We start from the raw sequence: 23,597 nt of genomic DNA on the forward strand, positions 1-23,597 counted from the left end.
CCGGTGTGTGTGAGACAGGGAGGGAGGGGCCCGGCGTGTGTGAGACAGTGAGGGAGGGGCCCGGTGTGTGTGTGACAGAGAGGGAGGGGCCCAGCGTGTGTGAGACAGGGAGGGGCCTGGTGTGTGTGCGACAGAGAGGGAGGGGCCCGGCGTGTGTGTGCGACAGAGAGGGAGGGGCCCGGCGTGTGTGAGACAGGGAGGGGCCCGGTGTGTGTGAGACAGAGAGGGAGGGGCCCGGTGTGTGTGAGACAGGGAGGGAGGGGCCCGGCGTGTGTGAGACAGTGAGGGAGGGGCCCGACGTGTGTGAGACAGAGAGGGAGGGGCCTGGTGTGTGGGCGACAGAGAGGGAGGGGCCCGGTGTGTGTGAGACAGGGAGGGAGGGGCCCGGTGTGTGTGAGACAGGGAGGGAGGGGCCCGGTGTGTGTGAGACAGGGAGGGGCCTGGTATGGTGTGTGTGTGTGACAGGGAGGGGCCCCTTGTGTGTGCGACAGGGAGGCAGACAAGAGGGCTGGCAGGCACACTTGCTCCTGCGTTCCAAGTGGTCACAGAGTCAGTAAATGAACATCCCTTTAGTCAAAGAACGGCTGCTGCTTTTCCTCTGAGGGAAGGGAATTGGGTCACGTTTCATACGTAAGACAAAATGTTTCATTGTTAGTCAGAGGGAAAATGAAGACCGCACAGTACACTTAGGCCTGGACCCCATCACAGCCTGCAGACGTGTCATGTTTAGCTGAGGTGAGCATACCTCCCCGTGCTTTGTTCGTGGTGGAGGTGCCTTGGGGGCATGGATGCGTGGCCCCCTACTCAAGGTACTCGTCCACGCTGGTGCATGAAAGCAGGTGCGGCGGACACAGGTATGTCAGGATGCTCACTCCTTGCTGATCAGCATGGTGAAGTTCCAAAGACCCAACCGTTAATCAAAAACTGGCCTTATGTGAAAATGGGGGACAGATCACAAAATGAGAGTGAGTGCATCATCACATAATTGCCTACTGACATCATTACGTAACTGCCAAACCACTGAGAATCGGGGCCCAGCCACGTTGACACGTAACCATCACAGCCAGCATTCCTCTCACCTCACACCTCGGCATTTTCACACACACAACAGTAGATTTTCACTATTGTCATGAGTGCGAAATGTCAGATGACAAAATGCTTGATAAGTGAGGCCTCACTGCAGTCGAGTTGAAGCCAACTCGTAGCAACCCCTCCTTGGAGAAAAAAGAAAAGAGAGACCATGCTGGTCTCTGGATGGTGCCCTCTAGTGGTTGAGGGCGGGAAAGTTTCTCAGGCTGTCTATTTTCCTAGCTCCGGTGAGGAAGCAGTATTAGGCTGCTAATACTAACTGCAAAAGGTCAGCAGTTCAAACCCACCAGCTGCTCTGCGGAAGGTTGAGGAGTCCCTCCTTGTCGGTAGCCCAGAGCATTCTTAGTACTCCTTTGGTTGTGGTTGATCTGTCTTCCCCTGTGTGTGTCTGTCTACTCTGCTCTTTACCTGAGATACCTCAGGAGGGTTAGGTTCGGGGCCCACCCCACTGGGGTATGAGCTCATTAGCATAACCAACAGAGCCTCTTTCCAGACAGACTTGCCTCTCACATTAGGGGGACACAATTGAGTCCTAACACAGTCATGACTCGTGAATAGTGTAATCACATGGGGACAGTTGTGCGGGTCCAGGAGGGAGGAGAGGACAAGGCTGGAGCCTGCAGGGGCTGGGAAGCTCGTAAGCTCTCAGCCTCTGTGTTGGGGATGTGTGTGCACACGCATATGTTCATAGACTTCTTAAATGGTTTTCTTTTTTTTGACAGATCATGTTCTGGCCCTTGAAGCAGAAATACGAAGCCTAAAGCATAAATTCAAAACACTGGAGGAACAATTGGAAGATGTCTTAGACCCTCCAAAGATGACCTCTTCACATGCTGACATCCAGCCTGGGACCTGTGCTGCTGATGAAACCGCTGGGGACAGGCCTGTCCCCCGGGGTGAGTGTGGCCAACAGCCCCACCCTCCGGGCCTGCCTCTGCCTGCCCTTCCTCCTCCACACACAGGAGCAGGCTCTTCTTGGGTCTTGTGTTCTCGGCGCTTGGTGCTTTTTCTGGGTGGTGGGCCACTCAGCATCCAGGCTAGCCTAGATCCATCCCAGCCACGACAAAGCAAGACGGGCCCACTGCACAGTCGCCCTGTGAAACCCAGGGTCCCTGACCTGGCTGCCTCCTCACCCTCACCTTCCAGAATCGTCTGGTAGCTGCTTTCTGTGTCTAGTCCTCGGCTTTTAATCGTGTTCAGTGAGAGGAGCCAGTGGAATGCACACACTGCACCTTGCCCAGAAACGCAAACCTCCTTTGTTACACTGACTTGCATTTCTGGAATAAGCCCAGCACATTGGGATGTGCTGTCCCTTTTGCAAGTTGCTGGGTTTGTGTTGCAACTGCTTCACTGGGAATTGCTGTGTTTAGTCTGTGAGTGAGGCAGGCATGGGAGTGTCCTTCTCCACAGCGTCCATGTCAAAATTTGGAGTCAAGGTCACTCTGGCCTTGTGAATGTGTTGGGAGGTGCCCCTTATTTTTTTAAAATAGTTTATATCAGGTTTATGTTTGTTTCTCCTTGAACAGTTGACAGAACTCAACTTGAAGCCCCTGAGCCTGGAGTGTTCCTTGCAAGAAGGTCTTAAATTATGAGCTTGGGATTTTTCATAGTTAGGGAACTACCCAGATTTTGATGCATGCCGTTTTTTACTAGAAAATTGCCCATTTAATCTAAATTTTTCAATGTTTTGGCATAAGGTTGCTTGTGGTGCCTTCCCAGGATTTTTAAAATGTGTCTGGGACCTGAGACAGCAGCACCCCTTTTTTACTCATGATCTCGGTCGTTGGTTTCTGCACACACATGCACACAAATGAACATCTAAATGCACGCACTCATGCATGTACACGCACTCATTCATGGATGCACACAGTGCATGTACTCATGCATGTACCTACATGTGCACTGATGCACACAGAAACATTCCTGCACATGCATGTACTCACAAATGCATGTGCACACACATGGATGCACACAGATGCACACTCACAACTCCCACACACATGTGCATGCAAACACACTTGCACACACTTGCACACAGATGCACATACCACATGTGCACACAGATGCACATACCACACACACGTGTGTACAAACATGCACAAAACACGTGTGCACGTACATGTGTGCACGTGGATGCGAATGTGCACACGTGCACTCAAATGCATGCACACTTATGCACACATGCACGCACACATACTCTTTTTCTTGCTTAGTCTTACAGAGGGTTTATCTTTTTTTTCCCCCAATTTTCTTTCTTCTCAATATCTAATGTTAACTTTACTGTTTTCCTTCTACTGTATTTGATTTGAATTGGTGGCTGTTTTCCTCATTTTCTGGGGTGACCCTTCAGTTGCTTATTGTCAGCCTGTCTTCCTTTCTGAAATGAGCATGTTAGGCTGGTGGCACCCTGACAGGACAGCTCTCGCCGCGTTCCGTGGTCCTGATTACTCACTTCCATGCTATCTTCCATCCACGGTGGGTTCTCCGACTCTTCTTCATTTCCGGACAGACGGCGCTGTGCTTAAGGAGGAGGCTGGTGCAGACTACTGCCCTCTGGACGCTTCCAGGGGCTGCCGTTTTCCCACATTCCTGGATGACCCATGCCTAAGTCCCTAAAGAGAGGGGTGAGTGAGCCCCCTTGAGGCTCGCTGTGGAACTGGGGCCTGAGGGTGCTCTTTTCTACAGGGGGTCCTTGGCAGGCCGAGCTGGCGCCCACTGTGCTGGCCTGCAGCAAGCTCGCGGGCAGGGTCCATCTGCTGGACTGCCTAGTCTCCAGGCTTCGACAAACGGTAAGGCTGACCTGTCAAAGTGCACGTTGTGCTGTCACACCACAGGGCCCCTACCGGAAGGACATGCGCAGGCTCAGAGCCGGCTGTGGGTGCGAGTCCTGGCGACCACAGACACTCCTCAGAACTTCTTGGGCAGAGTGTTGTGTGTGTCAGCTGATTGCACACACACGTGTGAGATTGTGCTGTGCTTGCATATGTGTATACATCTTTGTCCATCTGTGTGTGAGTGCGTGTGAGCATGTGCTATGTGCTGTTGTGTGTGTGGTACTTGACTGTATGTGTTTCTGTGCTGTTTCTGCTGTGTATGTGCAGTACATGACTGAGTGTATGTGTCTATGCCACGTGTGTGCCGTGTGCGTGTGTAGGTGTGTGTGTGTTTTATATGTAGGCATGGTCTGTAGAAGGTGCATAGACAAGAGCAAAGGTTTAGAGTAAGGAGGCCAATGTGAGTGGACAGGCCAGGTCCCCAGTGTTCCCGGGGACCCATTGGACCTTTGGCAGCTGGTCAGGTGGCAGGAGTGCCAGCACATAGTGCCCATCCTGCATCAGTCCCCTTGCCCTCACTGGGTCATGGTCAGACTGGGCCGGCCACTTCCCTTGTGATGTGACCCCTCAAATCCCTGTCACCACCCGCGAGACATGTTGTGTTGCTGCAGGTTCATAATACCAATTTTTGAAGTGAAGACTTTCTTCCATTTTCAATCTTTTAACAAAGGACCTGTTGAGTTCCTGTCTGTCTACAGGGGTCAGAGAAGTCCCTGAGAGTGAAGGCTGCTTCATTTAAAAATGCTTCTCCGTTTTGAATTTTTTGTTTTACGATTTGGTTAGTTTTTCTCCTGGGGAATAGGTGCACATTGTTGACACCTTGGGGTGCAAGGGGCGCTGCCCCGTGCAGACCCTGGCTCCCTCTGGTTTTGCCTGGGGGCTGACACACTGGGCCTGGCTGAATGCACGTGTGTCCTCAGAGGCAGGCAGGGCACCCTGAGGGTGGTACTGCCCAGGCAGCCCCTGCCCCTCCTGGACGGCACCACCCTGGGTGGCCTGGTGGGGAGGCACACTTTCCCCCCTGGGCTCCTCTTGAACATCACCAAGATTTGTGCATGTGCTAGAAAACAGCCTCTCTAGGTGAATTCTTTGCACCGTGATGCGTCCCATTCCCAGTCCTCAGGAGGGGCCCCGCAGAGGAGGCCGTGTGCCAGGCTTCTGTTCAGTACAGCTCTGCAGGGATACAGCTCCCATGCCATCCAGTCTCCGCTTCAGGGACGCGCAGTGGTCTCAGTGCATCCCCGGAGCTGAGTACCAGCACCACCTCACCTTGAGAACTTCTAGTCACCCCAAAGAAGCCGCCCTCCCCTGTTCCTCCGGCCTCACAGCCTCGCCAACTTCCTTACCTTCTGTCTGTAGAGTCCCTGTCACGCAGTATGCAGCCTTTCACATCTGTATCTTTCCCTCGAGAGCTCTGGCAGCGTAGTGCCTAAGGCATTTGACTGCTAACCAGAAGGCTGGCGGTTCAAACCTACCAGCCACTCCTCGGAAGGAAGATGGGGCAATCTACTTCCGTAGTGATACTGCCTTGGAAACCCAAGGAGGGGTCACTATGAGTCGGATCCGACTCGATGGCACATAACAACAACAACATCTTTCCCTCAGCATAACATTTATTTTTTTCTTTTTAATTTTTATTGTGATTTGGGTGAAAGTTTAAAAAGCAAATTCACTTTCCATACAGCAGCTCACATACACTGTCTCATGACATTGACTGCAATTTCCCACAATGCAACAGCTCCCCTCCTACTTCCTCCCCATAGTTACCTCTTCCCTGTGTCCTTCCTTCCATGCACTCCTGCCCCCTGAGCTGTCTCCCTGTGCACACACAGCCCTTCTGTTCTCCCATGATTGTTCTCTCCAAGGAGTGTATCTGCCTAATGTAAATGTTCAGCTCATAGGCCTGCCTTTCGTTTGGCTGGAAGCCACAGGATTGGGTTCAGTTTCAGACCTGACGGGCAGCTAGGGGCCATAGTCTCAGAGGTCCCACCAGGCTCTATCAGACCAGCAAACCTGGTCCCTTTTTTTTTTTTTTTTTTCAATAATTCTGACTTTAGTTCCACATTGTTCTCTCATTCTGTCCAGGATCTCCTGCCCTAATTCCCCTCCAAGTGGTTGATAGTAGTAGCCAGACACCATCTAGTTCTTCTGGTCTCATAGTTGTATAGGCTGAGGATCACATGGTGTACCAGTTGCTTGGACTAATTATTTTCATGCATCTTTGGTTTTCTTCATTCTTTTTTGCTCTGGACAAGGAGAGACCCATTGTTGCATCTAGATGGCCACTTGTAAAGTTTTAAGATCCCAGTCACTACTTGCCAAAGTAGGGGTGGAACAATGTTTTTATGGAGTATGTTATTGCCAATTGAGCTTGATGTCCCCTGTCACCATGGTCCCAAGCCCACAGGTCTAACTACTTGTTCCCTCTGGTAGCTGGCTGTGGCCAAGAAGTGACTACAACTTTGTCCCTTGTCAACTCTACTAGACACCTGGACATTCTTATAGAACATACAGATACACTTGTAGAAACGTTGTCTGCCATCCCTATACATGGTCTTGGGCACTTTCCCCCCTGCATAGACATAGCTAATAGTTCAGCCTGTCCACCCATCTATCTACCCATCTTTCCACCCATAGATCAGTGTTTGCCATGTCTACTCATCTATCCACCCATCTGTCCATCCATCTACCACCCCATCTGTCCCCCCATATATCCACCTGTCTGCCCCCCACCTATCCCCCCATCTGTGCCCCCATATATCCACCCTTCTGTCCACCCATCTATCCACCCATCTGTCTACCCATCTATCCATCCATCTGTCCACCCATCTGTCCCCCATCTGTCCCCCCGTGTGTCCCCCATCTATCCACCCATCTGCCCACCCGTCTATCCACCCATCTGCCCACCCGTCTATCCACCCGTCTGCCCACCCGTCTGTCCCCCTGTCTATCCCCTCATCTGTCCCCCATCTGTCCCTCCATCTGTCCCCCCGTCTGTCCACCCGTCTGCCCACCTGTCTGTCCACCCGTCTGTCTCCCATCTGTCCCCTCATCTGTCCCCCATCTATCAACCCATCTGCCCACCCATCTGTCCCCCCGTCTGTCCACCCGTCTGCCCACCTGTCTGTCCCCCCGTCTGTCTCCCATCTGTCCCCCATCTATCCACCCATCTGCCCACCCATCTGTCCACCCGTCTGCCCACCCGTCTGTCCCCCCGTCTATCCCCTCATCTGTCCCCCATCTGTCTCCTCGTCTGTCCACCTGTCTGCCCACCCGTCTGTCCACCCATAGATCAGTGTTTGCCGTCACTGATCGCTCAGCATCACATTTGGAGCTCAGCCGTGTCACGGCACATATCAGAACTTCACTGCGTTTATGGCTGATGTGTACGCGCCACGCTCTGCTTGTCCATCATCTGTTGATGGACGTTGTATAGTTTCCCCCTTTTGGCTGTTAGGAGTAGTGCTGCAGGAAAAATTTGCCTCTAAGTACCTGTTTGAGTTCTTGCTTTCAGATCTCTTGGGTCAGTACCTCGGAGTGGAATTGCTGGGTCGGATGGGATCCTGTGCTCAGTCATTTAGGGGCTGCCAGGCTGTTGCCCACAACGGTGCCCCGTCTTGCCCTCCCCCCAGCAGCAGACAAGGGTGCTGGTCTCCCCACTTCCTCGCCAACACTTACACTTACTCGTTTATTGTGGCATCTTAGCGTGGGTGAAGGGCTTTGATCGCATTCCCCTGATGAGCAGTGATATGGAACCGCGGCCCTGTGCCGACTGGCCCTTTGTGTATTTTAAAGTCGAGTTGTGAGTCCTTTTATTGCTGAGCCGTGCGCGCTGTCCATGGGTTTGGGATCCAGTCCTTCAGCAGCTGGTGATTTTCGGCTTTCTCTCGTGCTGTAGGTTATCTTTCCGCTTTCTTGGTGGTGCCCCTTGAAGCACAGAAGTTTCCAGTTTTGACTAATTTTGAGGCAGAATGGGGTCACTGCCTTTTGTTCCTATGGGCGGGAACTTCCCTCTTTATGGCCTCAGCCCTCCATCCCTGACCCTTTGATGACCCTGCCCCCTGCACCTTTCAGGAGACCTGAGTTCCTACCTGGGATTCGGGTTCAGGGAAAGGGTTTGAGGCTCTTCCCCATCGCCTTGGGGCTTGGAGCGGGCTCTGCCTCAGGTACCGTGTCCCCACAGCACTGGGGCTCTGCCTCAGGTACCGTGTCTCCGTGTCCCCACAGCACTGGGGCTCAGCAGCCCTGGGTGCCACACACTCTGGATGAGTGGACCTGCCGGGTGGGCAGGGGGCTGTCTTCCCCACTTCCTGGCTCTGCTCTTCTCAGTCACTCATTGGTCTCCCCGGGACCTGCTTCCTCACACCTGCTCTTCACACCTGCTCTTCACACCTGCTCCCGGGACCTGCTCCCTCACAGCTGCTCCTCACACCTGCTCCCTCACAGCTGCTCCCTCACACCTGCTCCAAACCCCTCATGCTCTCCCTCCTGACCCATCTGCGGGGTGACTAGGTGCTACAGAAGCCCCCAGTGATGGATGCTGTCCGACTCCAGCTGCCCCGTGAAGTGGACCAGGTGCACATGGAGGTCTCGGAGCTGGCCTTGCAGGTGGCTGAACTGGAAAGGCATCTTGGTGCTACCTGGAAGGAAGGAGGGGATGTGGCGGGCAGGACACAGCCACAAGCCCTGGAGGCCACAGCTCTCAGGAGACAGGTGGGTGCCCAGCCACTGCTGGTATTGAGAGCCAATTCCTAGGGTACAAGGGGCTGGTGCCTCTGTGGGAGCTGTGACTCAAACTGGAGGAGGTGTGGTCCCCAGCCCTCTGAGGACATCCCAGGCGGCCAGGGGCTGGAGTAGGAGCAGGGCTGGGGGCAGGGTGGTCTTTGCGCCCACTGGAGAGTCATCTGTCACCAGGGCCCCACACCCTGCTGTGGGGGCCTCTGCTGGCCCTGTAGGGCGGTCCCTCCCTTTGCCGCCCCCAGCACTGTTCACACCCTGGCTCATTGTGGACGCTGCTGGGACACACACATCCCATCCCTGTCCCCCCACACCCCATGAGGGCCCAGCCCCACCCCTGCTAGTTTAGAGTGGAGGGGCAACGCAGGAATGCAAGGCACTGCCATCGAGTTGGATCGGACTCGTAGCAACCCCTCCTTCAGTTTCCGAGGCAGTATCACTATGAAAGTAGATTGCCCAATCTTCCTTCTGAGGAGTGGCTGGTGGGTTTGAACTGCCAACCTGCTGGTTAGCAGTCACATGCCTTAGGCACACTGTGCCACCAGAGCTCCCAGGGTAGAGGGGCAAGAAGCCATACAGGAGAGGAGGAAGAAGTGTTACCAAAGAGTGTGCTTCCAGGGTTCGAGCCTGAGCCCAGTTCTTGGGCCTCATTCCTCATATGCAGGATCCCCGGTAAGACCCCCATCCGTGACCTCCAGTCACCCCCTTGGGGGATGTGGCATGCAGGAAGCAGAGGTGCCCTCCCTGGCCAGGCTCACCAAGGCCTGTACGACCATCTCAGCCCATCAGGAAGAGGACTCCGTGGGGCTCCTGGGTGTCAGGCTACTTGCTCTGGGAGGTCATAGCATGGAGAGGGAGTGGCGGGGGCTGGGGCGTCACTAGGATGTGTGTGCTTTCCAGCTGTGCCCCAGAGGGTTTGGGAGCAGAGCCTCCCAGGAGCTGTGAGCACGCCCAGGCCCAGAGCATGTGTGCTTCCTGTGCACTCTCAGAACCAGGCTCCCTGGGGAGACGGCTGCCCCAGCAGGGGCACTGGGAGGGTGTGGGACCAGCCCAGAAGGCTCTGTGGACAAATGGGGCTGGTCAGTGATGGTGGGAAACAGGACAGCAAGGGAGGGAGAGAACAATGTGCATCCATCCAGTTGTCCACACATGGTTCCACGTACCTGTCCACATGTGTGTCCACACCCCCACCCACCCACATGTCCACACACCTGTCCACCCACACACCTGTCCGCACACGTGTCCACACGCCTATCTATACAAATGTCCACATGAACTGCCATGTGCCTATCCACACGCATGTCCACATGCCCATCCACTTGCTCGTCCATGCGAGTGTCCACATGCGTGTCTACGTGCCTGTCCATGTGTGTGTCCACTTGAATCTTGAGCAGGTAGACAGGTGAAGAGAGAGCTTGTCCTCAGAGTGGAGGTCAGCTGGCAGCACACAGGCCCGTCAGCAGGCGTGATGCAGCCAGAGAGGCTGATAAGAAATGGTGCTTTTCAGTCTGCAGTCTCTCCCCAAAATTACTTATTAACACAGGGAGCAGGGACCCTTCAGTGGAGGAACTCGGTGTCCACCACCTTAACCGAGTAGACAGAGCCACCATCACCAATGGACGGACACCCCACCCCACAGCTCCACACAGGAGTGTCCCTTCTGGTGCCCCTGCAAGGTGCAGAGCCCAGGTGTGACAGCGAGGATGCATCTGGTGAACCCACACTGAGGGGCATGCCCCACACATTAGAGCTGTGAGGACAAATGCAGGCTGAGAACATTCCGGCAAAGGAGACTGACAAGCCCCACAGCAGAGTGACTGTCCTGTGCTGGGTCAGGGACGTGCCTGAGACTGTCCACACGCCTATCATGTGGACGGAAGTGAGTGTGGACGGGATCATAGGGTTGTGCAGGTAGGACTTGCGATTTTGAGGGTTGTGCTGTGGGCACCGGGAATGACCTTGTTGACATTGAATGTGTGAAGGGGCCCAGCGTTTCCAGTTACCCTGAGATGGTTCAGGAGAACATGTTGGAACCAATGACGTCCCAACGGGCAGCTGTCGCCCTGTGAGCCTGGGTAGACGGCCCACAGGGTCCCTGCTGCTACCCTGTAATGCTTCTGTAAGTCTGAAACTCTGTCAGATAAAAAGCTAGCACTGCCCCACCAGTTATGCCAAGCGTGGGAGCCTCTTAGCCTGGCCAGGGGCCTGCGGTTTGCCTGTGTGCTGTGAACTGGAAGGGACCAGAGAGGCTGGGGGCAGATTGGAACCAGCTGCTCCTGGGACTGCAGGGCCACTGCTTTGGGCCCCACCACCCACCAGGGGGCAGTGTGTCACTGTTGTCCACCATCCTCACAGTTACCGTGGTGGTAGGACTGGATGTTTCTGGACCCTGGGACCTGGACCCTGGGACGTGACAGGATACAGACGCCTGCTGCGGGCCCTGACTGAGAGCTCCTCTCTGAAAACAGAATCCAACATGTGAGATTCTCGTGATGCCTGGTCCCACTGGGACATGACCCTGTACTCACCGAAGAGTGGGCCGGGCCTCGGCTCAGGCTGGGGCCAGTGGCTTGAGACTTTGGGCTCAAACCACAGAATTGGTACTCTCGGGAGGGGCTGCAGAGAGGCTCAGAGTAAATCCGGAACTTGACCAGTGGGGCCCAGGGAGGTGGCCTCCTTCTGTGACTTCCCAGACACGGGACAGGGACTCAGCAGTAGGCTGCCGCACTCAGCCTCTGACCAAAACATCAGCATCACTGGAGCCGGAGCCGTCCACCACGGCTCGGCCAGCTTTGGAGGTGCTGCTTTGGAAGGGTGGGTTTTGTTCTAAGTTTCTGTCTTAGGAGGTTTGCTAAGTTTCAGTCCCCAGAATAGCTCTCCTCACATCAGCTAGCTGACAGCAAGCCAGAAGCCATCCCCTCATCACAGGCCCGGTCCCCTCTCCATGCAATTGCTCACAGCAGGCCAGGCAGGAAGGCCGTGACACTTTCCCCGTGGATCTGTCCTCCTGTCCCTGAGGGTCCCTCAAGAAGAGCTGGTCCCTGGACATGGATGGGCCCCAGGTCCCCTGCCTTCCCGTCCTTTCCCCTGTGTGGCCAGGAGCACCATAGGTGCCAGGGCATGGGGAGGGGTGCTGACTTCGACAGAGGTACAACAGTCACACTCAGGGGAGTAGGCTGGGGGTGCCCTGCCAAGGGGAGAATGGGCCACGGAGTCTCAGCACTGTCTTGCTCCAGAGGGCCTCAGGCTGGCAAGGCTGTCCCTGCCGTCCCTGCCACTACCCCCTGCAGTGCACCAGCCTGGCCTGCGGCGTGTGCCCGGGCCCCAGCGCCAGCACCAGGAGGGCATGGCAGCACGCCTGGACACCTGGCAGGACAGGCTGTGCTTGTCCGTCCAGGGCTCCGGGTGGGTGCCCTGCCAGGCAGGCGTGATGTGGCTTTCCCAGGTGGGGGGCCAGGTGGCCCAAGTGGGGCAGGGCCTCCTGGGGTGTCTCCGACCCTCACCTGAAGTACCTGCCCCCATCCCTCTTTCCTGTACTTGCTCTTCTTACCCCACCTCTTTGGAGCACTGCTGGGGGTAGCCCCTGAGCAGCAGGGGGCCCCATACTCTGTGCCACTCCTGCCCCCACATTGTGGGAATCCGGCCTGGGTGTGTCCTGGCATCCTGTCAGCACGCTCATTGAGGGTCAGTGGTTGACCCCACCTTTTGGAGTCAGGAAGGACCCTCTGGAAGAGCTGCCCTGGCCCCGAGTCCTGACATCACTGTCAGGGGCCAACGGGCAGGGCCACTTGATGTTCACCATCCTCACCAGGGAGGGACAGAGGCAAAGAGGGCCGGAAGTGGGGGGGCGAGCTGAGGGCCTGAGGCCACACCCAGCCCGAGAGGAGGCAGGTGACCCCGCGGCGTGCACGTGACCCCGCGGCGTGCAGGTGATCCCACAGCATGCAGCTGCCCTCTGTCCCCCTGTGGATGCACCCCGGTAGCACCTTTGTGTAACCGCTGGTGTGGACAGAGATGCCTGTTTTGGGGGGGCGGCATGGCTGGGGGGCAGACAGGGACAATCGGAGCCAGGAAGGGGGCCCTGGGCATGCAAGGTCACAGAGGGCTCCCATCCAGTGGCACCCCTCCTCTCGTCCCGCCTCGCCCATTGGCAGGTGCTGCCATGTCTGACGGCTGCCTGTGTTTGCACTGCAGGGCCCTGCAGGTGGTGAGTCCCACAGCACCAAGCCGAGGCCTGCACCGCGATCCCCAGAGCGCCGACTGCAGCGGAAGCTGAGGGCCGCAGCCTGGAGCATCATGCGCCTGCAGCAGCAGAACGAGCAGCTGGTGGAGGCCGGAAACCGGCTCCGTGCAGGGCTGGGCCGTCCCCGGGGTGAGTGGCTGCGGGGCCCGGGAGAGCGAGCAGCCCTTGCAGAGCGGGGTCCCACGGCGACACGTGGGCGCTGGTGGTTCCCGGAGCACCGTACCAGCGCCTCTTCTGCCACCGTTGCTGGTGCTCCGCCCCTTGAGGCTTCCACCCCTGGCTCCCGGAGAGCTCCAGTGACTGTGATGAACCTCCAGTTGAGGCTCTGGGGCCTTCATCCCACCAGGATCCCCTGCAGTCTCAGGGCCCAAAAGCTGAGGGAAGTTCAGGGCCCGGGAGCCATGTCCACAAGGAATGTTCCAGAAGGGAGGTCCAGGCCATCTCACTCCTTTTTGGAAGGATGAGTGTTCTTGTGGATCTCCTGAGCTGAGAACATGTGGAAGGGTCACCAGTGGTGGGTGTTCAGTGCTGAGCCTGGTCTTGGCTTCCCTCAGCACGTCCTCCTGAACTACGGAGCGTTGAAGGAGGGTGGGCACTTAGGCATTTGGGAAAGTCTTCCTCTGGGAGGAACAGGGAAAGGCCGGAAGCTGTCCTTGTCCTATACTCTCTTCCCAGGGAGAACAGCAGTAGCTAGTGGAGTATCCACTGTGTGCAGGACGACTGCCAGAGTGCACGGGCTGGGGCTAGCTCACGTTGGGGGCCCCGGGGCCACGGATTACTAGGCTTCTAGTGGAGGGTGTGGCGGGAGCAGACATGCATCATTGGCGTGTCCCACTGATATTTGCTGCGTGGCCATTGTGTGCCAGGTGCTAGAGGCCAGAACGGACGAACCACCTGAGCGTCCTCTGAAGACACTATAAACATCAGCTTCTTGCGTTCAGGGACATCAGAAAAGGCCTTGTCTCAGGGGCCTTGTCATTCCAAGAACCCACCTGCCACCTTGGGAAGAGGGCCGTGGAGCACCCAGTGGTTAAGTGCTCCTGACAGATGCTCTATGTGTGCAGACCCCACCGTGCAGGCGTCCACACTCAGCCGCTTGGCCCCCGCCTTCTGTCCCAGTCAAGGACAGATTTTTTTCTACACTTTCACATGTAGTCTCCCACTTTGCCTCTGCACCCATCCTGTTACTCACCTTGGACCCACAGCAGCTCCGTTTGCTGTCTGAATCTGCTGTTTTGTCATTTTCTAAGGCGGCACCCTCCCGCATCTGATGTTGCTTCCACACCAGGCCTGCCGGCACGCCCCTGCTGGGGGGCCATTTCTCAGCCCCTAAGGCTGTCGTCGGGAGCTCTGGTAGCATAGTGCCTAAAGCACTTGACTGCTAACCAGAAGGCTGGCGGTTCAAACCCACCAGCCACTCCTCAGAAGGAAGGTTGGGCAATCCTACTTCCGTAGTGATACTGCCTCGGAAACCCAAGGAGGGGTCGCTATGAGTCGGGGCTGACTCGACGGCAAATAACAACAACAACAACAACAACACCAAGGCTGTCGTCGTCCAGCGCAGCTGGGCCTCCTTCTCCAGCTGATCCTTCTTCCCATATCTGCTTTTTCCTCCTCGTGGCTTCCTGTAGCTAGCCCAGCCCTCAGCCATGTGTTTCCCTGAATCTTCTCCCCATCCACCCATACACCTACCTACTCACCCACCCAGCCACTTACCTACTCATCCATGTATCCACCTACCCACCCATCCACTCATCTACCCATCCACTTACCTACCGACCCACCCATCAACTTACCGACCTACCCACCCATCCACCTACCCATCCATCCACCCTTGCATCTACTCACCTACCCACACACCCATCCACCTACCCATTTACTTAGGTTGAGGTGTGGGTAGGCAGGTAAGTGGATGGGTGGATGGATGGATAGGTGGATAGGTGGATAGGTGGGTAGGGGAACGGAAGGTTAAGTAGGTAATACACCCATCCACCTACCCATCTACTTACCTACCTACCCAACCATCTACCTACCCACCTACCCATCCACCTACCCTTCCATCTACCCACCTACCCACACACCCATCCACCTACCCATCTATTAGGTTGAGGGGTGGGTAGGTGGATAGGTGGGTGGGTGGATGGAAGGTTAGGTGGGTAACACACCCATCCACCTACCCGTCCATCTACCTTTCCATCTACCCACCTACCCACACACTCATCCACCTACCCATCCATCCACTTACCTATCTACCCACCCATCCATCCATCCACCTACCCACCTACCCATCCATCCACCCTTCCATCTACCCATGCACCCATCCACCTACCCATCCATCCACTTACCTACCTCTCCATCTATCTACCCACTTACCCACCCATCCACCTACCCACCTATCCAAGTATCCACCTATCCACCTACCCACGCACCCAACCACCTATCCGTCCATCTACTTACCTACTTTCCCATCTGTCTACCCATCTACCCACCCATCCACCCATCCGTCTATCCATCTATCCACCTACCCACCTACCCATTCTCCATATACCCTTCCATCTACCCACCTACTCACATACCCATCCACCTACCGATCCACCTACCCATCTACTTACCTACCCACCCATCTACTTACCCACGTATTCACCCATCCATCTACCCACCTACCCACCCATCCACCTATCCACCCATCTACCCATGAACCTACCCATCCATCCACTTTTCCGTTTACCCACCAACCCATACACCTATCCATACATCCATATACCCATCCACCGACCCATCCATCCATCCATCCACTGATCCATCTACCCATCCACCTACCCACCTACCAATCCATTGACCCATCCCTATACCTATCCATCTATCCATCCATCCACCCACCTATCCATCCACCCATCTACCCATCCATCCACCACCCACCCATCCATCTAACCATTCACCAACTCATCCAACTACCCATCCACCTACCACCCTACCCATCCATCCACCTATCTATCCACCCATCTACCTACCCACCTACCCATCAATCCACCCATTCATCCATCCATCCACTACTCACCCATCCATCCAACTACCCGCTGACCCACTTACCCACCCATCCATCCATCTACTCTTCCATCCATCTACTCTTCCATCCACCCTTCCATCCACTCATCTATCCTCCCATCTACCCATTCACCAACCCATCCATCTACCCATTCACCAATCCATCCACCCATCCACCTACCCACCTACTCATCCACCCATCCACATTCATCCACGGACCCATGCACCATCCATCCATCCTTCCATCCATCCAGTACATGAGTCCCTGCCGGGTGCCAGGTATATCCTGCCTTCTGCCATTCCTCTGCCACAGGCCCCAAACCTGGCTAACCCACTGTCTCCTCTTTCCACCTCCACCCTGGCTACCTTAGTGTCAGAAAACCAAAAGTCCCCAGGGGTTAGGGTACAGCCTTCTCTGAAGGTAGAAAGGGGACAAATGTGGCAGACTTCCATCCTTGGTGCCTGTGTTCAGGGTCAACTTTTAAGAATGTCCTCGTGTCTTTCCTGGTGATTGGCCTGTTTGGGTTTTCTGCCTCTTGGGTCAGTTTAGGGCATTTCTCTTTCACTAGACAGCCACCCTCTCTTCTAGCCTTGGGTGTGTGGCCACAATGTGGCCTTGGTGAACTCATCTACCCATCCATCCACCTATCCACCTGCCCACCCATCCACCTACCCACACATCCACCTACCCACCTACCCATCCACCTATCCCCCCATCTACCCATCCATCCACCTATCCACCTGCCCACCCATCCACCTACCCACACATCCACCTACCCACCTACCCATCCACCTATCCCCCCATCTACCCATCCATCCACCCTTCCATTTACCCACCCATCCACCCACCCATATACCTACCCCGCTCCTAGGAAACGCTCCTGCATTAGCGCTTCTGTCGGCCTGGGTATGTGTGATGTGGGGTTCAGCTCTCACTGCCCGCTCCCCACTGGCCATGCACACACTAACTCGGTTCAACCCTACAGCTCCCCTAATGAGTTAGGAAGGTGGCTATGTAAGATAAAAGAAGTGATCAGATTGGATTTCTTTACATTCTAAAACATCTCAGGAAAAGGTGTCCTGGACAAAGATGAAAGATAGGGAACAGACTGGAAAACTCATTTGCGCTCATTTGACAGATCCAAGAAGCTGAGACCCAGGTCCCAGCTGGTGGTGAGCCCCAGAGGAGGAGCTCCACACAGCCCCAAGGCAAGGGGCTGAGAGCTGAGAGGGCAAGAAGTCCATGGCACGGGAGGCCGTTTGGTGCCAAGAGCACACGGGGACACGTCCCCCATCATTGGCTAGAACCTAAGCTGCTGCAGGCTTTGGGGGGCCATTGGGCTGAAGTGCTCACGTTTACATGCCCCTCACACCCTCCAGTCAGCCGTCCTTCCTAGAAATGGGCTCGAAATCGGTCTCGCTGGCGCAGAGATGTGCAGGGATGTCCCCAGCAGCGCTTTTGTCATGGGATTGGTCTGGATGCTTGTCACCAGGACACAGCCTCTGGGGAGCTGTCTCCAAGGACGTCCCTCAGACTAGGTACAGTGATGGCTAGCTTTTCCCTGGGGTCCCAGCCTCTGTGGACTGCACTTCTACTGACCATAAAAGTTTTGTCAGATGTTTCTGGAGCAGACTGTGAGGCTAGCCCACGGGCACGTGTCTGTGAGGCTCTGGGCCGGATGTGTCCTGATGGAAGAAGCTGCAGAAGGGCGGGTTTAGAGAAACAAAGCAGATGTACTGGGGGAGGTGTGTGAGGGTGCATGTGGGAGCATGTGTATGTGCGAAGGTGTGAGTGAGCACATATGAGGGTGTGTGTGTGAACATGTGTGCGGGTGTGAGCACGTGGGTGTGTGCGAGCACGTATGTACGTGAGAGTGAGCACTGCATGTGTGTATGTGAGGGTGAGCAACACATGCATGTGCTGAGAGTGTAAGTGTGAGCATGTGTGTGTGTGCAAAGGTGTGTGAGCATGTGTGTGAGTGCGTGTGAGCACATGTGAGAGTGGGTGTGAGCACATGTGAGGGTATGAGTGTGAGCATGTGCATGTGTGTGCTTGTAAACGTGCTGTGAGCATGTGTGTGAGAGGGTGTGTTAGTGAGCACTGCACATGTGTGTGTGAGGGTGGGTGAGCATGTGAACGCATGTGCATGTGAGGGTTGAGCACCTGTGTGTGTGAGCATGTGCGTGTGAGCATGTGAGGATACATGTGTGTTGGGGTATGTGAGCACATGTTTGTGTGCATGTGTAGTTGTGAGCACATGCATGTGTGATGGTAAGCACGTGTGAGAGTGTGAGGGTGAGCACGTGTGAGGGAGTGTGAGCATGTGTACATGTGAGTGTGAGCTTGTGTGCATGGGTATGAGGCTGTAAAGGTGAGCACGTGTGATGTGTGTTAGGGGTTTTGTGTGCAAGTACATACATATATGCTTGTGAGGGTGTGTGGTAGGACATGTACATGGAAGGGTGTGAGAGTGGGCATTTGTGTATATATGTGCATATGAGGATGGAGGGGAGCACATCTGTGCATGTGAGGGTATGTGTGTGAGGTGTGTGTATATGAGAGAGGGCATGTGCCTATGTGTGTGTGGCTGTGAGCATGTGTGAGTATAAGAATGTGAGGGTATGAGTGTGAACATGTGTGTGCAGGTGTTTGAGGGTGTGTGTGAGGGCACACCTGCATGTGTGTGTTTAAGGATGTGAGTGTGTATATGTTAGGGTATGTAAGTGCATGTGTCTGAGTATGAGAGTGTGAGGTGTGTGCATGTGAGGATGCATATGAGTGTGAGCAGGTATGTGCATGTTAGGGTGAGTGTGTGTGTGAGCAGGTGTGTGTGTGTTAGGGTGTGAGAGTGGGCATGGATATGTGTGTGTGTGTGAGAGTGAGAAGGCATGTGTCTGTTAGGGTGTGTGAGTGTGTGTGAGAGAGTGTGTGTGCATGTGGGCATTTGTGCATATGAGGGTTTGTATGAGCAAGAGTGTGTCTTAGGGTGTGTGTGAGCATGACCATGTGTGCACATGTGTGCATGTGGGCATGTTTGTGGGCATGTGCATGTGCAAGTGTGGTTGTCACATGTGCTTGTGTGTTTGCATATGTATTGCACATGTAATGTGTGTGTGTGTGTGTGTGAACGTGCATGTGTGGCTGCATGTGAGTGTGACTGTATGCCTGCATGTGCTCATGGGTGTGCGTGCTTGTGAGTGTGTGTAAGTACCTGCATTTGCGAGAGACTAAAGTTGAGTCTGAGTGTGTGCTGGGAGGAAGCGTGGCAATCTCTCGGTGGTCGGATCAGGAGCACCCACAGGGGTTTGGGACTCTGCTCAGCATACTTGCTTAGGCCTTGAAGGCTGCGATACGCAAACCCCAACGTCTGTTTCCTCTTGGGAAGGCTCTCCTTCCTCAAAACATCACGTGGTCAGATATCTCCCTTCTCATATGAAGGTAGCCCTGACAGCAAAGGCTGTGGGCAACACTGGTCTGTCTGCATATTTAGCACCAAGATTATGCATCTGGTCCATGAGGTGGTGGCTTTTGTCATTAAGCAGTACAGAATGGCCAACTGTGACCAAAACTTGCTGTCCTCTTTCAGCAAAATTAAGAACATAAGAACTGTCTATGTGGCTCGAGGGGATGGCTCAGGCCACCTGGCCCCTACAGGGTGGCCCCGTGACCCAGCTGGCCAGTTGGCCTAGGACTCATGTGTGCCTGTCCTTGGCCAGAGCCCACGTCTGCACTCAGCCACAGGGCCCTCTTGCCAACGTGGTCCTTCCTGTCTGATTGTGTAGCCCCTGGTGGCCCTAGCCCTCCTTCTAGAAGGCCACCTTAGCTCCAGTGACCGTGAACCCTGGACCCTGGGGTAAGGCCTGTGGCCCTGAGCTGGGCCCTGGGGAGCTCTGCCCACCTCGCACCACAGTAGACAGAGGGTGCAGCCCACTGGGGCTCCCCCTCCAAGTGCAATGAGCACGCAGACTCAGCTCTTCCTGTCTGCCTCCCCATACCCCGAGTTCTACCTTTTCCAGAAATCTGGACACAGGAGCACTTCCGACATCACCAGGACTCTGTGGTTCCAGAAAGGAGACCTGCTCGCTGTAAACATGGGGGTCTGGAAAGCAGAAAGACATGACCGGCGATCATCCACCTTCTGGTGGAAATGCCGGGAGCCTCTGTCTGTCCCCCACCCATCAGTACGTCCGTATTCATGTAGACACACACATACGCCTGTATGGCCACAGTCCTGCTCCCAGGCTCTACCCTGGCCTTCAGGCACGGGCAAACTTCCTTGTGACTGAAGCACTCAGGGGGCCTTCAGGTCACTCTGGGGAGATTACACTGTGGTCACATTGTGTTGAGTTGTCATGGACAGTGGTACATCACCACCACTGTGCACGGGTCTCCTGAGAAGACATTTGCAAGCGACTGTGAGGGTGACAGTCTTGCTGTGCAGACAGCCTTCTCGGTCCCTGTTTTCACCCCCATAAATGAAAATACCAGGTGGCCGTAACCTCCTAGAGACAAGGCACTCATCTTAAAAGTGCTTTGCCGGGTGAAGGGGGGAGAGACGTGTTACTATCTCCACTCGTATGTCTTCAGTTTTTCATCCTCACCAGCCATTTGTGGTTTGACCAAGTGGAGTTTGAACTCCTGGTTTGGGGTTTGTGTTGGACTTGTTGTTATACGTTCTTGTGTCTTCTCCCAGTACCTCTGTGGTTTCATGCACTTATCTCTGCATCAAAATCTTACCCATCTAGAAAGAGAATAAACTTGGACTCTGGCTTTATTTTTGTCTAAACGGTTAGCCAGCTGACCTGGTACTGTTGATCGGCACGTATATACATAATAAAATGCCCGTTGGTGCACGCAAGTTACTACACGTGTACTTTAAATCCTAGTGTAGAAAAACATGAATCCAGGAACAATCCTTTCAGCTCAGATTTTATGAAACGATTTTTTGGAACTCCACAGGCTGTCTTCCTGGAGTGGGGCCCTGCCCATGCACAGCAGCCCCCGACCGCTTGGACACCAAGCTCCAGTCTTGACCGTGCACTGGCTCCATGCATATGCAGGCACCTGTCTGCAGAGCCCTGGGCTGGGGCACACTAAAATCCTACACCCTGAACTGTGGGGACCCCAGGAACGCTGACTGTCGTGTTCGGCGTCACAGCCTCTCTCAGCTGTCTGTCTGCGGAAGGCGCTGACAGCAGAGCCCTGTACTCCACAGACAGTTTCCTTGTCCTTCCGGAGGCTGCAGAGAGGGTGTCAGTCACACGACTTCGTTTGGGTCAGTACGGGCTGGGGAGGGGATAGGCTGGCCCTGCCCCTGGGGCCCCGGCTTGGCTCTGGCAGCTTTGCTGGGGAAGGAGCACAGGTGGTGAGCGCTCCCGGGCTGCACACGGGGAAATGGTTTTATCTGGACCACATTTTGGAAGGGCAGGTCCCTGTGTTGGCATTCCTCACACTTCTCTTGAAAGGATACTCTGTTGTCCCGGAGGAGTTGCCAGAGCCTGGCCTCCATGCCTCTGTAGAGGGTCTTTTCTTTGCAGACCCCAGCAGCTTTTGAACTTTTTCTTAATCTGTTGTCAACCATCAGGGTCTAAGTGGGGATCGGCTTTACCCTGCTCAGGAATCGGTATGGTTTTCAATCTTCAGGCGCACGTTTTCTTCTTTTTCCATCGTTGAAGATTCTCAGCTATTGTTTCTTCGAGTCCTGGTTCTTTCATTTCTTCCTGGTCTCTTGGGAGTTCTGACTGGGCATCTCAGACACCCCCACTTCTCTGCTTCCTTCCGCAAGGTCTGGATCTGACGGGTGGACAGATTCCCGTCTGCCCAGTCTTCTGTCTCAGTGGAAGGTTCCACGTCATCTTTACTCCTCCTTTCCTTGGGCTTATTTTGGTGTCCTCTTCCTGGTCTCTCGAACTGAGTATCTAACGTTTATTTTATTTATTTTTTACTCAGTGATTGCATTTCTTAATTTCGGTTGAATGTAGCTTTCGACCGTGTCCCACAGGCTCTGAGGTATGGTGTGATGTTTGTGTACTATGTACGGGGAGCCCTGGTGGGACAGCGGGTGGTGCAGGCCCACCGAGCGGCACTGTGGAGGAAAGACCCGGTGGTCTGTCCCTCTGCAGAAGAGGGCCTGAGCCGCGGGGCAGTCCTCTGTCGCATGGGGTCGCTATGAGTTGGAACCGCCTCGTCAGCAGCTAGCAGCATTATCATTGTGATTGTTGGGTGCAGTCAAGTCGGCCGCGCCTCACGCGACCCTGTGTGCAACAGAGGGAAGCACTGCCCGGTTCCGTGCCAGCCTCACAGTGCGCTGTGCCTGCGCCCATAGTTGCAGCCACCGTGTCGATCCATGTCGAGGGCCTTCCCCTTCTTCAGTGACCCTCCACCTTGCCAAGCATGACATCCTCCTCCAGGGAATGGTCCCTTCTGACAACACGACCCGAGTAGGTGAGACAGAGTCTGGCCATTCTCATTTCCAAGGAGCATTCTAGCTGTACTTCTTCCAGGACAGATGTTTGTTTGTTTGTTTTCCTTCTGGCCACCCATGGTATTTTCAATGTTCTTTGCCAACTAAATTAAAAAAACCAAACTCACTGCTGTGAAGTCGGATCCAACTCATAGTGACCTCTCCTTGGGTTTCTGAAGCAATATTGCTATGGAAGTAGATTGCCCAACCTTCCTTCCGAGGAGTGGCTGGTGGGTTTGAACTGCCAGCCTTCTGGTTAGCAGTCAGATGCCTTAGGCACTGCACCACCAGAGCTCTCCTTTGCCAACTGATTCCTTGTAATTAGTTTCTAGAAACCGCCGTTGTGGCTGTTTCCCCGTTCACCGGGAGTTGTGGACGGAGCCCGAAGCTCCTTTCCTGGATCTGTAAGTGCCTTTTGACTCCATTCCCAAGTCCCACATCGGGTTCAGGTTGTGTTTTCTCAGCTCCCTGGTGCCCCCTGCAGGCTGGGGAGGAGGGCTGGCTCCTGTGAGCAGGACGCAGAATTAGGGCGCAGACCGCTCCTCCTGGGCCCCTCCACTCACGCAGAGCTGCTCTGAGCACTGGGAAAGCATCTCCACCCCTCGCGTTTCCACTGGCTCTCTTGTCCCTCTCGGCTGCGTCTCATCCATTTTAGCGCCGATCGCTTACAGAACAAATGTCTCTGCAGGTCTGGCCCCTCACGGTCCCCCGCCCCACAATGAGAAGACAGTATTCTGAAAACTGAACAAACATTCAAGGTTCATCAGCTGGCAGTCTTGTGGGTTCAAAGAAAAAGTCAGACTTGCCCTCAGCAAAGGGATTGAGTTGCAAATGGAGACAAAAGAGGGCCCTTTCCAGAGGAAGAGCAGTCAGTCCAAACTCCAAGGAGGGGCAGGATTTGCAGGTCTGTCAAACAGCAGCCAGCATGCAGCTTCCTGTGACGCCCAGGGTTTCCACAGTCTGCAGCTTTTGATAAAAATAATCTCATTGGCAGCAGGAGGGCAAGCAGATGCCTGTCACTCAAAAACAAACAGAATAAAGCCACCCACTACAGAGGTTAAATTCTGACTCACAGCGCCCCTAGAGGACAGAGTGGAACTGCCCCACAGGGTCCCAAGGCTGTCAGTCTTCATGGAAGCAAAGCCCAAACCACACCCACTGCCTGGAGTCCATTCCGACCCACAG

The 23,597-nt window shown here is 54.9% G+C and overlaps 1 protein-coding gene across 1 annotated transcript in view; it reads left to right on the plus strand.

The window, feature by feature from the left end:
- Positions 1 to 23,597, plus strand: part of CCDC57 (coiled-coil domain containing 57) — a 75,905-nt gene that overhangs the window by 35,587 nt on the left and 16,721 nt on the right. The window contains exons 11-16 of the mRNA XM_042783568.1: positions 1,812 to 1,985; positions 3,775 to 3,878; positions 8,436 to 8,657; positions 11,354 to 11,474; positions 11,951 to 12,126; positions 12,855 to 13,152. Of these exons, the coding sequence (XP_042639502.1) occupies positions 1,812 to 1,985; positions 3,775 to 3,878; positions 8,436 to 8,657; positions 11,354 to 11,474; positions 11,951 to 12,126; positions 12,855 to 13,152 (1,095 nt within the window). The remainder of the gene's footprint in view (positions 1 to 1,811; positions 1,986 to 3,774; positions 3,879 to 8,435; positions 8,658 to 11,353; positions 11,475 to 11,950; positions 12,127 to 12,854; positions 13,153 to 23,597) is intronic.

This window comes from Orycteropus afer, unplaced genomic scaffold (assembly GCF_000298275.1).
Source record: "Orycteropus afer afer isolate SDZICR_OR568_19922 unplaced genomic scaffold, OryAfe1.0 scaffold00018, whole genome shotgun sequence".
NCBI classification, from domain to species: domain Eukaryota; kingdom Metazoa; phylum Chordata; class Mammalia; order Tubulidentata; family Orycteropodidae; genus Orycteropus; species Orycteropus afer.